Source organism: Diabrotica virgifera, chromosome 8 (genome assembly GCF_917563875.1).
Source record: "Diabrotica virgifera virgifera chromosome 8, PGI_DIABVI_V3a".
In the NCBI taxonomy this organism is placed as follows: Eukaryota; Metazoa; Arthropoda; class Insecta; order Coleoptera; family Chrysomelidae; genus Diabrotica; species Diabrotica virgifera.
The window spans coordinates 226062373-226075749 of NC_065450.1; the positions used below are offsets into that span (position 1 = coordinate 226062373).

The 13377-nt window shown below is 31.2% G+C and overlaps 1 protein-coding gene across 5 annotated transcripts in view; it reads right to left on the reverse strand.

The window, feature by feature from the left end:
• The window catches only part of LOC114337211 (synaptosomal-associated protein 25), a 137757-nt gene that overhangs the window by 66783 nt on the left and 57597 nt on the right, over positions 1 to 13377 (reverse strand). For 2 of the 5 annotated variants that reach the window (XM_028287621.2, XM_028287645.1), the window contains exon 4: positions 10914 to 10962. The exons of 2 other annotated variants lie outside the window; for them this stretch is intronic. In XM_028287621.2, the coding sequence (XP_028143422.1) occupies positions 10914 to 10962 (49 nt within the window). Of the gene's footprint in view, positions 1 to 10913; positions 10963 to 12929; positions 12979 to 13377 lie in introns of all 5 variants that reach the window. One more of the 5 variants, XM_028287628.2, reaches the window with a different exon arrangement.

Consider the following 13377-nt stretch of genomic DNA (forward strand, 5'->3'; position numbering starts at 1 on the left):
AATAGACCAGGAAGGATCTATTTTAGGTGGATGTGAGAGGTGGCATTCGGTTTTTGGCGGATAAAGTTAGGTGATGACTTCGTTAATAATAATAATTGACTTATGCTCCTTCTCAAATATGCCCGGAACATTAATAAAAAAAATAAAATATTTAAAAATTTCAAAAAATTTCGTTTTTTTTTCTGCTTGTTTTGCTTATAACTTTAAAACGATTCATTTTGGAAAAAAGTCGTATAGAAATAAAACAAAGATAATTAAATTTTCTGTCAGCTACGATTGGTTAAAAATATCTTAATTTATCACCCTTGCTGCAAAATAGCAATACACATAAAATAAGGGGGCAAAACAAACCTGTCCTTATTCAATGTTTTTCCATCACTTAGGTTACACTTGGAACCTTCCTAATTCGCTTAGAAATTTTTTTAATGTGCTAAAATTGTCCACCAAATTTCATTAAAATTGGCTTTCTAGATTTTGCATAATAATTTTGCAATCTTAACTTTTTAAAAAAAAATAAAATTGTTTAAAATCTTGCACAACAAAAACTAGAACATACAAAGATTTGTCAATTTTTTTTACATATAAAAAAGCAATCCACCTATCTAATGCACTTTACAGAATTGAAAGCGGATTATTTAAGCAGCGTTAGCAATGTTTTTGTTGTCGTTTTTTCAACCCCTTGTTCTTTGTTGTCGTTTTTGTCAGATATTTCTTTGCTGCTGTTTGTATAGCTGTATTTATGTAACCAAAAATTAAAGTACATAAATACAGCTATACAAACAGCAGGAAAGAAACATCTGACAAAAACGACAACAAAGAACAAGGGGTGGATGACACAGGACATACTAGACTTGATGGAACAAAGAAGAAATATGAAGAATTACCTAGACAAATACAAAGAAATAAACAAACACATAAAAAAGAGAATAAAAGAAGCCAAAGAGGCGTGGATTAAAGAACAGTGTGAAGAAATGGAAACCTATGAGAAAAAGTACGATGCGTTCAATATGCACAAAAAAGTAAAAGAGATAACAGGAAGCATAAAGAAATGCCAAATAGGTAAACTTAAAGACAAAGATGGAAACCTTATTGTAGATCTAGAGAATAAAATAAAAAGATGGACAGAATACCTGAATGAATTATTTGAAGACGATAAAAACAACTTAACTCAGATAATCAATGCAACTGGGCCAGACATATTGAAAGAAGAAGTAGAATACGCAATAAGAAACGCTAAAAATGGAAAAGCAAACGGACCTGATGAAATCCCTACAGAACTGCTGAAGCTTTTGAATGTTCAATCCGTAACCATAATATTGCATATATTCAATACAATATACAGTACTGGTATAATACCACAAGAATGGTTGCTGTCTACGTTTGTCACCATACCGAAGAAAACTAAGGCAGTGAAATGTTCAGATCATCGAACAATCTCCTTGATGAGTCACCTGCTTAAAATATTTCTTAGAGTCATCCACAACCGAATCTATCAAAAACTAGACATCGATATTAACGATACACAGATGGGATTCAGAAAAGGATTAGGTACAAGGGATGCTCTCTTTGCCCTGAACGTTCTAACACAGAGATGCCTAGATGGTAACCAAGAGGTACACGCCTGCTTTATAGACTTTGAAAAGGCCTTTGACAAAGTACGCCACAGTAAACTCAAAGAAATCCTGGAGAGTAAGAACATTGACACCAGAGACATACAAATAATATTAAATCTGTACTGGAATCAGCGAGCTAATATAAAAATAGAAGACCAAACATCGGACGAAATAGAAATACGTAGAGGGGTACGACAGGGTTGTATATTGTCACCGCTCTTGTTTAATATCTACAGCGAACAAATATGCCAAGAAGCTCTCTCATATGCAAACGAAGGGATAATAGTCAATGGAGAAGTTATCAATAACATTCGATATGCTGACGATACTGTGATAATGGCAAGAACAGCGGAAGATCTACAACATCTAGTTGAAAGTATGAATGAGATATGTAATAACTACGGCATAAGGATGAACGTCAAAAAAACCAAATATATGACCTTCAGTAAGAATCCAATAAATGACACTAGTATCACAATAAACGGTACCCAACTTGAAAAAGTAAACGAATACAAATACTTGGGAACCCTTATCAATGAAACAGGTGACCAAAATCACGAGATAAAAAGACGTATTGAAATTGCCAGGTCTACTTTTATAAAAATGAAAAAATTATTTTGTAATCGTGATATTAGTATTCATCTACGAACTAGAATGTTAAAATGCTATGTATTCAGTACTTTGCTCTACGGTGTTGAGTCATGGACTCTTAAACAGAGGAATATTAAAAATCTTGAAAGCTTTGAGATGTGGTGCTACCGCCGTATACTAAGAATAAGTTGGGTGGATAAAATTACAAATGAAGAAGTAATACGCAGAATAAATAACAAGCCAGAAGTTCTACTGAATATAAAAAAGAGAAAACTTGAATACTTAGGCCACCTGATGAGGGGACAAAAGTACACATTCCTACAAAACATAATGCAAGGAAAAATCCAAGGACGAAGAAATCCAGGCCGTAGAAGAATGTCCTGGATGAGAAATTTGAGAGAGTGGTTTGGCTGTACCACTAACGAATTGTTCAAAACAGCAGTAAATAAAATTAGAATCGCCCTAATGATATCCAATCTCCGCTAGGAGAGGCACTCAAAGAAGAAGAAGAAGCAATGTTTTAAAGTAATAAACAATTTTTTGGCTTATAAACAAAATAGTGCTCTGGCCAGGAGGGGGTGCTACGGGCTCCTTTATTTAGATGGACTTACCCAAGTTTTTTTTTATGTATTTTGACCCGTAGAACACGAATTTTTTGGGTAGCAGTTGATCCGGATGTCGATAAGATTGTTATAAACAAAGAACATAAAATCCTTTATAAAAGGTATATTTGTTAAAATCCCTATATAAAGGATTTTATGTTTTTGTAAACATCCCTTTATAAAGGATTTTATGTTTTTGTAATGGTATACAGCCAACTACAGGAAATTTTTCCTCGTGGATTTATAAACAAAGAACTTGAGGAATTACATAACATCGATTTTTCGCAAAATAAAACATTTTTTTTTTGTATTTCTTGGTTAATTCTAAGCAAAAAATGTTCTTACAAGTTTTTTCGTAGGATGCATAGTTTTCGAGATAAACGCGGTGAAATTTTCAAAAAATCGAAAAATTGCAATTTTTGAACGCGAATAACTTTTGATTAATAAAATAGCAATTCTGCTGACAGCATTTAAAAGTTTAAGTCAAATTATACCGGTTTTAACGATTTGCATTCCTAAAAATTAATTTTTTTAATATTAAACAAAGCTATTTGTTTATAAGCCAAAAAATTGTTTATAATTTTAAAACATTGCTGAGGCCCCTTAAATAATCCGATATTTTAATTCTGTAAAGTGTATTAGATAGGTAAAGCACCTCTTTATATGTAAAAAAATTAGCCAACTTCTAAATGGTCTACTTTTTGTTCAGAAATATTTTAAAAAATTTGAACTTTTTTAAAAACATTTAGATTGCAAATTTATTATGCAAAATATATTAGGTCGATTTTAATGAAATTTGGTAGACCATTTAAGTAAGTTATAAGAATTTTCTAAGCGAATTACTAAGGTTCTAAGAGCCACCAAAGTGATTAAGAAACATTGAATAACAACAGGCGTATTTTGCCCACTTATTTTGTATTTATTGCTATATTGCAGAAAAGGTAATACCTTAAGACATTTTGGACCAGTCGTGTATCATACAAAATTCAATTATCTTTATTTTAGTTCTGTACGACTTTGTTCAAAAACGAATCGTTTTAAAGCTTTAAGCAAAGAAAGCAGAAAAAAATCTATGTTTTTCGGAACTTTTAAATATTTAAAATTTTTTTATTAATGTTCCGGACATATTTGAGAAGGAGCATAAGTCAATTATTATTACTGAAGGTGTCACCTAACTTTATTTGCAAAAATCCGAATGTCACCTCTCACATCCAAAAATAGACGTTTTTTTACAGATTAGTCCTGGTCTATTACTTTTTAATATAATAAATGCCACTGAAGCCGTTATTCCTTCGAAAAATTTATTCAAAAACAATTTTGCACTTTCAGGGATGTATTTATGTCTATTGTGTAAGGAAACTAACATTAAATATCTAAAGCTAAGGGCCACAGCCGATGAAGAAGACAAAAGAGAATACAGAAGACAAACATATGAAACAAAAAAAGAAATAAATCAATGTAAAGATATATAGTAATGGTAAGCTCAAATGCAAGGGAGGCATGGACAACGTTGAGAAACTTCAGATCTTCAAATGTTACTTTTATTTAAAGATAAAGCAGAGAAAAGGTCAAGTTCACGTAAAAAATCTTTTTCGTTTCTCATATAAATCGATCTACATCTAGTTTTGCATTCCTTTTATCAATTGAAATGGAAGATCTACTTTTTGGAACAAAAAATACAATAAAAGACACCTGAAACAATCCTGGAACAATCGGTTTTCACTTGAGTGTTTCAGATTTATCGTCAGTTCCATTATTCAGTTTCAATAATAATTAACTTTGTTATTTTATTTAAAGGAATTTAAAAAACGCAAAAAGCTGGATTCTATTTATTTTCGCATTGTACAGGACGTCACAAATCAAAAACCAAAATTGAAAAAATTAAAAAATGAAAAAAATCAAAAATAAATATGTATTAAAAATGAACAACGTTTCAAAAGTTTCAGCAGTTTTTATGAACATCCTGTATGTTGCATGTAGTTTTAGGGATTATTTTTATACAAATTTATTCTTGCCAAGAACTTTTACAATACTTTGAAATATTAATGTTTATTAGGAAACATCTTACAATGAATCTTTTCGATTTCAATTGGCGCAGTGATAGGATTCCACTCTACCGAGTGATTAATTAGTGTGATAAAGCTCCGTAGATCCGCTACAGTAATAATAGCAAGAAAAGTTAATTTCGAGCTTCAACTTTGAGCTTCACATAACAAAATTAGTTAGAATGTTACCGGGTGTTCGATAACATAGTGACAGACCAAACATATGTTTTTTTTTAATGGAACACCCTATATTTTATTTTATATTCGAACTCCTGTTAACTTCTCCATTACAAAAATATAAAGGTTTGTTATGCTATATAGGGTATTTACAAAGTTACAACCAGTTTTATATGAAAATCGTAAAAAGTTCAACTACCTGTATAAATAAAAATAAGCACAACAGCAATGGTTTATGGATGCCATATTTTTTTATTTATTTTCAAACTTTTCAAAAATGGTTGATATTGCCATTTTTCATTATATCAAATGAGTCAAAACGCAAGTATAGTCGGTTCGCTAAACTTAGACACAACTGGATAGTGATTTTAGTAAGTAATTTTGCCAATTTTGGAAAAATTGGCAAAAAACAAAAAAATTACCTACTAAAATCACTAGCCAGTTGTGTCTGACTTTATTTTCTCAGTAATTTAAAATAGAACACCCTGTATTTTATATCAATATTAAAAAGTACCATTGCAGTAATTTAATTTTTAGATAACATTCCCTATGTCTAAATTTATTAGTTTTCGAGATATTTTCATTTTTCAATGGACCAGTAGCATGGCCACCCAGATCACCAGAATTTAATAAACTGGGCTGATTTTTTGAGGTTACTTTAAGAATGAAGTTTATAAAATACCTCCAACAACAAGGGATCAAATGAAAAATAGAATACAAAGTGTATTTCGAAGTGTTAGTTTACAAATACCTCGTAATGTAAGTAACTCATTCAATGCCCGTTTTTAGGCGTGCATAAATGTGTTAGGAGGTCATTTTGAACACCTTATGTAATTAAATTATTTAAAATATTTTATCAAAATTACCTTTTAATTTTTTCAAAAATGTTGTATTTTGTGTTTGTGTTTTTTTTTTGTAAAATGTATTACTAATAAATTATTTTTCGTTCTTTATTTGTTAAATTTACATACAAAAGTAGTTTTTAATTGTTTCACAAAAATGTTGTATGATGTGGTTGTTTTTTTTTTCGTAAAATTTATTACGAATAAAATATTTTTGAAGTTATACTTCTTTACGGGCGTAATGACGGTGAAATTTTATATGGGAAAACCTAGCGACCGGGCGCATGCGCATTATAACTTTGTTCTAATTGGATGTTCAAATGACATGACAAAAATTATCCAATATGGCAGCTGTGGCACAGCTGTGGGACTGTGTTTGGTTATAATGTATGCTTGTTGCGTTTTAAAATTTGTAGGAAGAGAAACAACAAACAAAAAGTTAGTTAATGGTTATACTGCCTTTTTAAATAGTTTTCATATTATATTTTTGGACTTATTTACATAGAAGAGATGATTGTTGCATGCCAATGTGAAAGCTCATCAAACTGTGCCTAGTATGAGTGCCGCAGATCTCGCTTATTCAAAGCTAAAGAATCTTTCACTGGTAAGTGTTTTATAAATAGTTGATCAAATTTTGTTATGATATTTGAACATAGCCACTTTGCACGACGCAAGTGATTTCGAAATGTATTAGTCGTTATACGGGCTCCGATACCTACCTTGAACCTACCAAAATACATAAGTAGTATGTAATACTTTTTTTTACATAATTTGATTACCATCAAAATTTATATCAATATTCACCTAATATATTGTCTTCTTACCCTATGTTTTGTTGTATTTTTTCAATTCTAAATCATTTCAATTCAAAATCAAAATAATTTGATTTACATAAGTTAAAAATGTCAAAAGGTTAATCTGTTTAGTTAGACGATCTTCGCACATAATGACAAGCTGCCTCTGTGGTGCAGTTTTAATGCGGGTGAATCCCAATACAACGCAAATACCAGCCGCGTGGTAAGTTGGTTCGAATCCCAATAGAAACTTTTATTTTTTTATTTTTTTTTTATACATTTTATGATTGTAAGTATATTTATTATATAATTTTATTTTCAGAAAATACGTATTTAGTTAAAATTTTTTCCGACAATTAATGTTCAGAAATCATTTGTGGCATTTTTAATGTGTTTGTGTGTGTTTTATTTTTTTATTATTTTAATTTTTGGCACTGTTTTAATAAAAATGTTTGAGAAGTATTAAGTATAAATTAATTTAATATTTAAATAAAATATAAATAAAAAGTATATTAATTTCGTCTATAATCATATAATCATATAATCATATAATAGAAGTATAACTTCTTACGTGCGTACAAAGTACACACACATTCTTTTTTTTTCTTTCTTTATTTACTACATTGTTACATTGATTACCGGATTGATAATCAGTAATGGTAAATAGTCAGTTTTAGACAATTCAGTCATGGATTACTTATAATTTGGAAAAATTTAGACACCGAATTAATAATTTGCTGTGAAAAATGAAAATATCTCGAAAATTAATAAATTTAGACATAGGGAATGTTATATAAAAAATAAATTACGGTAATGGTACTTTTCGATATTAATATATAATATAGGGTGTTCCATTTCATATTACTGAGAAAATATTGTACTTGCGTGTTGACACACCCTGTATTCGATATAAAGAAAATTAACAATATCAATCATTTTTGAAGATTTTGACAATAATTTAAAAAATATGGCACCAATACTCCATTGCTGGATTTATATTTATACAGTGAATTGAACTTGTTACGATTTTCCTATAAAATTAATTATAACTTTGTAAATACCCTGTACAACATAATAATCCTTTATATTTTTGTGATGGAGAAGTTAAGATTATTTCGAATATAAAATAAAATACAGGGTGTTCTATTAAAAAAAAACATATGTTTGGTTTGCCACTATGTTATCAAGCACCCTGTAACATTCTTACTAATTTCGTAATGTGAAGCTCAAAGTTGGCTACAATTTTTTTATTAATTTTTATTGCTATCTATTACTATAGCGGATCTACTGAGCTTTATCACACTAATCAATCACCCTGTATGGCGTGTGCTTACATTATCAAACTTTGATCCTGACTTCAAATGTAGTCTCCTTGTTGGTTCTGACGACATTTGAAGATATTTGCCATACATGCTATATTTACTTATAAAAAGTCTTATTTCTGTTATTTAAGTCTGTGACTTCCATACTCTCTTTTTACATCGTTTAAAATAAAACAGAACAAATTTGCTGTCCCACTTTTCCATTTAAAAACATCATAAAACTGTCCTCAGTTTGTTACTTGAGTCCTCATATTAATCTTAAGATTATATTTTTGTCTTTTACTTTTTACAAGATCAAATTGGCGAATCAAACTTTTTTACTTGCAGAATTTAGTAACAAATTTATCTTAAGTGGCGCAGTACTAGGATTACATTACTCTTGTTATGCTTAAAAGTGTCTTAGTTCTAATACGGATAAACTTACTATCCAATTATTCTGAGGATTTTTGAATGATTTACCTTTAAAGATTCTTTAAAACGGTTGCTGCTTAAAGAAGTTTCTCAAAAAGTTTTTCATTGTATGGTTTAAATTATCCATTTCTAAAGCTCTTACTAAGTTTTTTCTACAATATTGTGTTTTCCTTTTTCAATGAAACGCTGAAAAAATAGTTAGGTTATATTACATTTCTAAGAGCATTTCTTTACGATTTCTTCTTTTGTTATTTTCAAAATAGAACGTAAGATCTGTCAAAATTGCGATCATCTGTGAGTTTAAATTACCAGAAACTATTCTTGGCGAGAATAAAAGGCACATTTAATCTAATGCATTTGATAATTTCACAAAAAGCATGTATGTACAATCTGAATACACCCCTCGGAGTTTACCTAAAGTCTGAGATTAAATTCTCAAAGTTTGCGAATAGATCAGGGCGCATCTGTAAAAATATTAGTACATCTGGATGTTGAGAGGTAACTCATATTTTTTTGTAAATTTAAAAATAACTTAAAATAGCTTAAAAATAACTCATATAATAATATTTGAGTTATCCTCCCACTCGGTCCGAAACATTGTTTAAATAATCAAAATATCAAAAAATGAAGGAAAAATTCGATTCTTTTCTTCGTTTTTTGATTATAACTTTAAAAGTATTCATTTCCGAGAAAAGTTACACTGGGATAAAAGTTGCGTAATTAAATTTCCTAGAATATAGGATTAGTTAAAAATTTTAAAAACTGTCACCCTTGTTGCAAAACAGTAATAATTTCGAAAAAACCATAAAAAACAAGTATTCGCATTTTACGTTTTTCAACCATTTATGCTACACTTAGGACCTTCATATTTCACCCAGAAAAACTTTATGATATAATAAAAAAATACTGTAAATTGTATTAAGATCGGTTTAATAAATTTTGCAATCCAGCTTTCGCAAAAAAGATTCATTTTTCAAAATGTTGCCGGACTGAAAATAAAGCAGACAGCAAGTTGAATTTTTTTTTTACATATAGAAGAACACTGTATAGACAGTTCACTAAACTCAGACACAACTGGCTAGTGCTTTTAGTAAGAGTTACTAAATAGTAAGTAATTTTGCCAATTTCGGCAAAATTCGCAAAAAACAAAAAATTACCAAAAAAATACTAAAATCACTAGCCAGTTGTGTCCGAGTTTAGCGAACCAACTATACCTTTAATTTGCAATTTGCAAAATTAAAATCGGTTAAGTACCACGGCGTCAGGAATTTTTTTAAATAAACATTAATTTTTGGTGCTACGCGCAGGACAGCGGATACGTTTGCTCTGATTGGGCATTCCAATGACTTTTGATAATGATTGATAAATTTTAATTTAATTTTTAAATAAAAACACGTACTCTGTCCTTTGAAATTACACTTTTTTTAGCAAAAACTTTCTTTGTTCATATATTTTAACTTGGAGAATAAAAGTTTATTATTTTTAAACATATGCAATTGTTTAAACAATATTTCACAAAGAGTAATCAAATTAGTTTGATTTTTGTGGAATTAAAATATTAAAATACAACAAAATATAGAGTAAAAAAATAATATATTAGATAAAGATTGGAAGAAATTTTGGTGGAAATCAACTTGTGTGAATCGAACACCGCTGTCCTGCGCGTAGTACCAAAAATTAATGTTTATTTAAAAAAAATACTGACAACGTTGTAGTTACCCGATTGTAATTTTGCAAATTGCAACTGAAAGGTACAGTATTCTTCTATATTATGTAAAAAAAAATTCAACTTGCTATCTGCTTTATTTCCAGTCCTGCAACATTTTGAAAAAATGATTTTTTTTGCGAAAGCTGGATTGTAAAATTTATTTTGCAAAATCTATTGAACCGATCTTAATGAAATTTACAGTATTGTTTTATTATATCATACAGTTTTTCTGGGTAAAATGTGAAGGTCCTAAGTGTAGAATAAATGGTTGAAAAGGGTAAAATGCGAATACTTGTTTTTTTTTATGGTTGTTTCGCAATTATTGCTATTTTCCAACAAGGGTGATAATTTTTAAAATTTTTAACCAATCCTATATTGTAGGAAATTTAATTACGCAACTTTTATGTCAGTACAATGTTTCTCGAAAATGAATACTTTTAAAGTTATAATCAAAAACGAAGAAAAAAAATCGAATTGTTTCTTAATTTTTTGACATTTCGATTATTTAAACAATGTTCCGGACCTTTTTGAGTGGGAGCATAACTCAATTATTATTATGTGAGTTAATTCCAAGCAATTTCGGCAAAAAAATATGGGTCAACTCTCAACGTCCATCTCAAAACAGATGCGCCCTGGACTTGAAAGCGATCGTCGTGGAAGAGCCCATTCCAGCTAACCTTTCAAACATTCGGTTAGTTAACTATTAGCATAGCAAGGGTAGCTAAAATGAGCGCATGCACGCCAATCGATTCCATCGAATTCGAGAATTTCGCCCCAGCAGGTTACAATAAATGAATAGAATGCTTACCGCCCTGTTCATCCAGCATGACCAGGGTCTTCATGCCAACTTCGTGACTCTACAAACGAAAAAATGTTAGCCTGCACCAATGAGCACTCTCTAGTTGTACCAGTTTTACTAGGCGGGAAAAATGTCTTCCAAAACCAGTTTTTAGTTAAGGTTAGTTTACCAATAACCGATTTCTAAAAAGGTTTATATGATAAACTATACGAAATGTGTTAAAATTTGTTGTAGTCTTTAAATTTTTACTGGAAGGGGCAAATATGGAAACGTTTTCGACATATTTAGTAGTAGTTTTTTGTAAATTAATATCTTAAAAATATCGTTATAAATAAAATCATTGATAGCACTGCAGTAAACTACGTTTACATCAGAATCCAGTATGGAAAATCTAGAAGGAAAAGAACAGTACTCAGCAAGTTTTTAGAAGCCGTACCTTCATCAAAATAGAGAAGAGTGTTTCCAAACAAATGGTAAACTGGAAGATCTCTTGGGGTTGGGTCATCTGGAACGCATCTAAAAGCTGCATTAAAGTTCCTAGGAAATGCTTTAGCACTTAAGAGATGCTTTAAATGCTTGGTATGGTATATTGAAGCACGGCCCATTTGTGAGCCCTTCAGACACACTATCACCCCTATCATACGGACTAGGTCCATAAGAACCTGGTCTTCTTCGTTCTCCCATGTCTGTCAGATACAGCAGGGGCTGCATATCTGAGCTCCCCAACCTTATGGCCTCACAGAAAACCATAAGTCTCTTCAAGGGCAACTCCCTCAGCTGGCTCGGCTACATAAAGGCCTAACCCAGGATCTGCCACCTCTAAAGGCTAATCCCGGACTCTTCCAGAGGACATGTGAGAAGGTTTCCTCCTCCCCATCACATAGACGGCACCGTGGACCATCCGGCAATCCAAGCAGATGACCGTACCGCCGAAGTCTACAGTGGCCGGTGAGCATACTGACCACCAGGGAGCCTCTTCTACGGCCGAGGAGAAGAAGTTGGGCAGTGAAACTTTTGGATGGCACTACTATGTGGAGCCTAGCCTGTATCATACCTCCACCACTGGTCCAGGAGTCCTGGAACCTCCGTAGAAGGATAATCTCCTTGAGATTACCCCGACCAGCACAGAACAGCATACTAATCACAGGTTCGGGTCCCACAGGGAAAATATTATGTAGCAGAGATGATGCAGGATGACAGAGAAATAGAGAAACAGGAAAAGCACGCAGGGAGATGTAGATACATATAAAGATATATAAAGAAACAAATAAATGGAGTTTTGATAATCTATTTACTATAAGAAAAGTTGTTTTGTGTGAGCACAACCAAGAATGTCAACGCTAAAAAGGAATTTTGTTACAGAATATACAACGTAAGTTGTACCGATATCACAAAGAACCTTCTATAGCAAATTATGCAAAAATACAAAGATTGCGCTGGGCAGGTCAACGTATAAGAATGGATAATGACAGAATAATGACAGAACACCTAGCGGAGTAGAGAGAGAGAGAGAGACAGAGACAGAGAGAGAGAGAGAGAGAGAGAGAGAGAGAGAGAGAGAGAGAGAGAGAGAGAGAGAGAGAGAGAGAGAGATACAGCGTAAGTAGGAGGAGTATAATGAGTAAAAAAAATGTTATAGGAGAGTTATATATTCTAGGCAGGTTACAGTACGGTTTTTGATTTAATTTGTAGTGATATTTTTAAGATTGTACCATTTTCACCTGTGTAATTTTTTTAGAATGACAAAATATTCTTCGACCGAACTATAAATAGATAAATTTAGTCTGGTCAATTTAGTTCATAAATTGGTGATTAAATATAATGTGTTTTGTCATTATTTCTTAATGCTTCACTCAAATGACAATTGATATTTTCTAAAATTCGGTAATTTAGTTCGATTGTGATATAGTTTGTCGTTTTTCAACGTAAATATGCAATAAAACAAAAGACTACATCGAATAATAAGACTTATATCAGCAAAACACCAACAACCTTATTATTTTTTAACACATTTTTTAAGCTTACCGCCTTGATGGTGGACCATCTCCAATGTCTTCGTGCCAGCATCGGTACTCTATAACAGCACAGTGCCGTAGCAACTCACAATTTGAAAGAAGGTAAAAGTACTCTATATTTACAAGAAATATGGCATCCTTATTTAATCATATGTACACAAATTCGATCTGAACAATATTTTTTGCATTAGACAGTTGTACCCAATGAAAATTTATCGATTTTTACCTGAATACAGGAATTTAAGACGTTTAGTTTGGTTATTTTTCGATCATGGCCTTTATATTAATATACTTTTATAGAACTATTAAGTAAAACAAATAAATTAAAATGAATTTTCAAAAATCCTGGATTTTAGGGAAAAATTGGTAAATTTTGATCATTTCAACTAACGAAAGAGCTGCATTTTGGTCAAGTGAGCTGAAATTTCCCCAGATTTGAGGAAAACAACACAAAATCC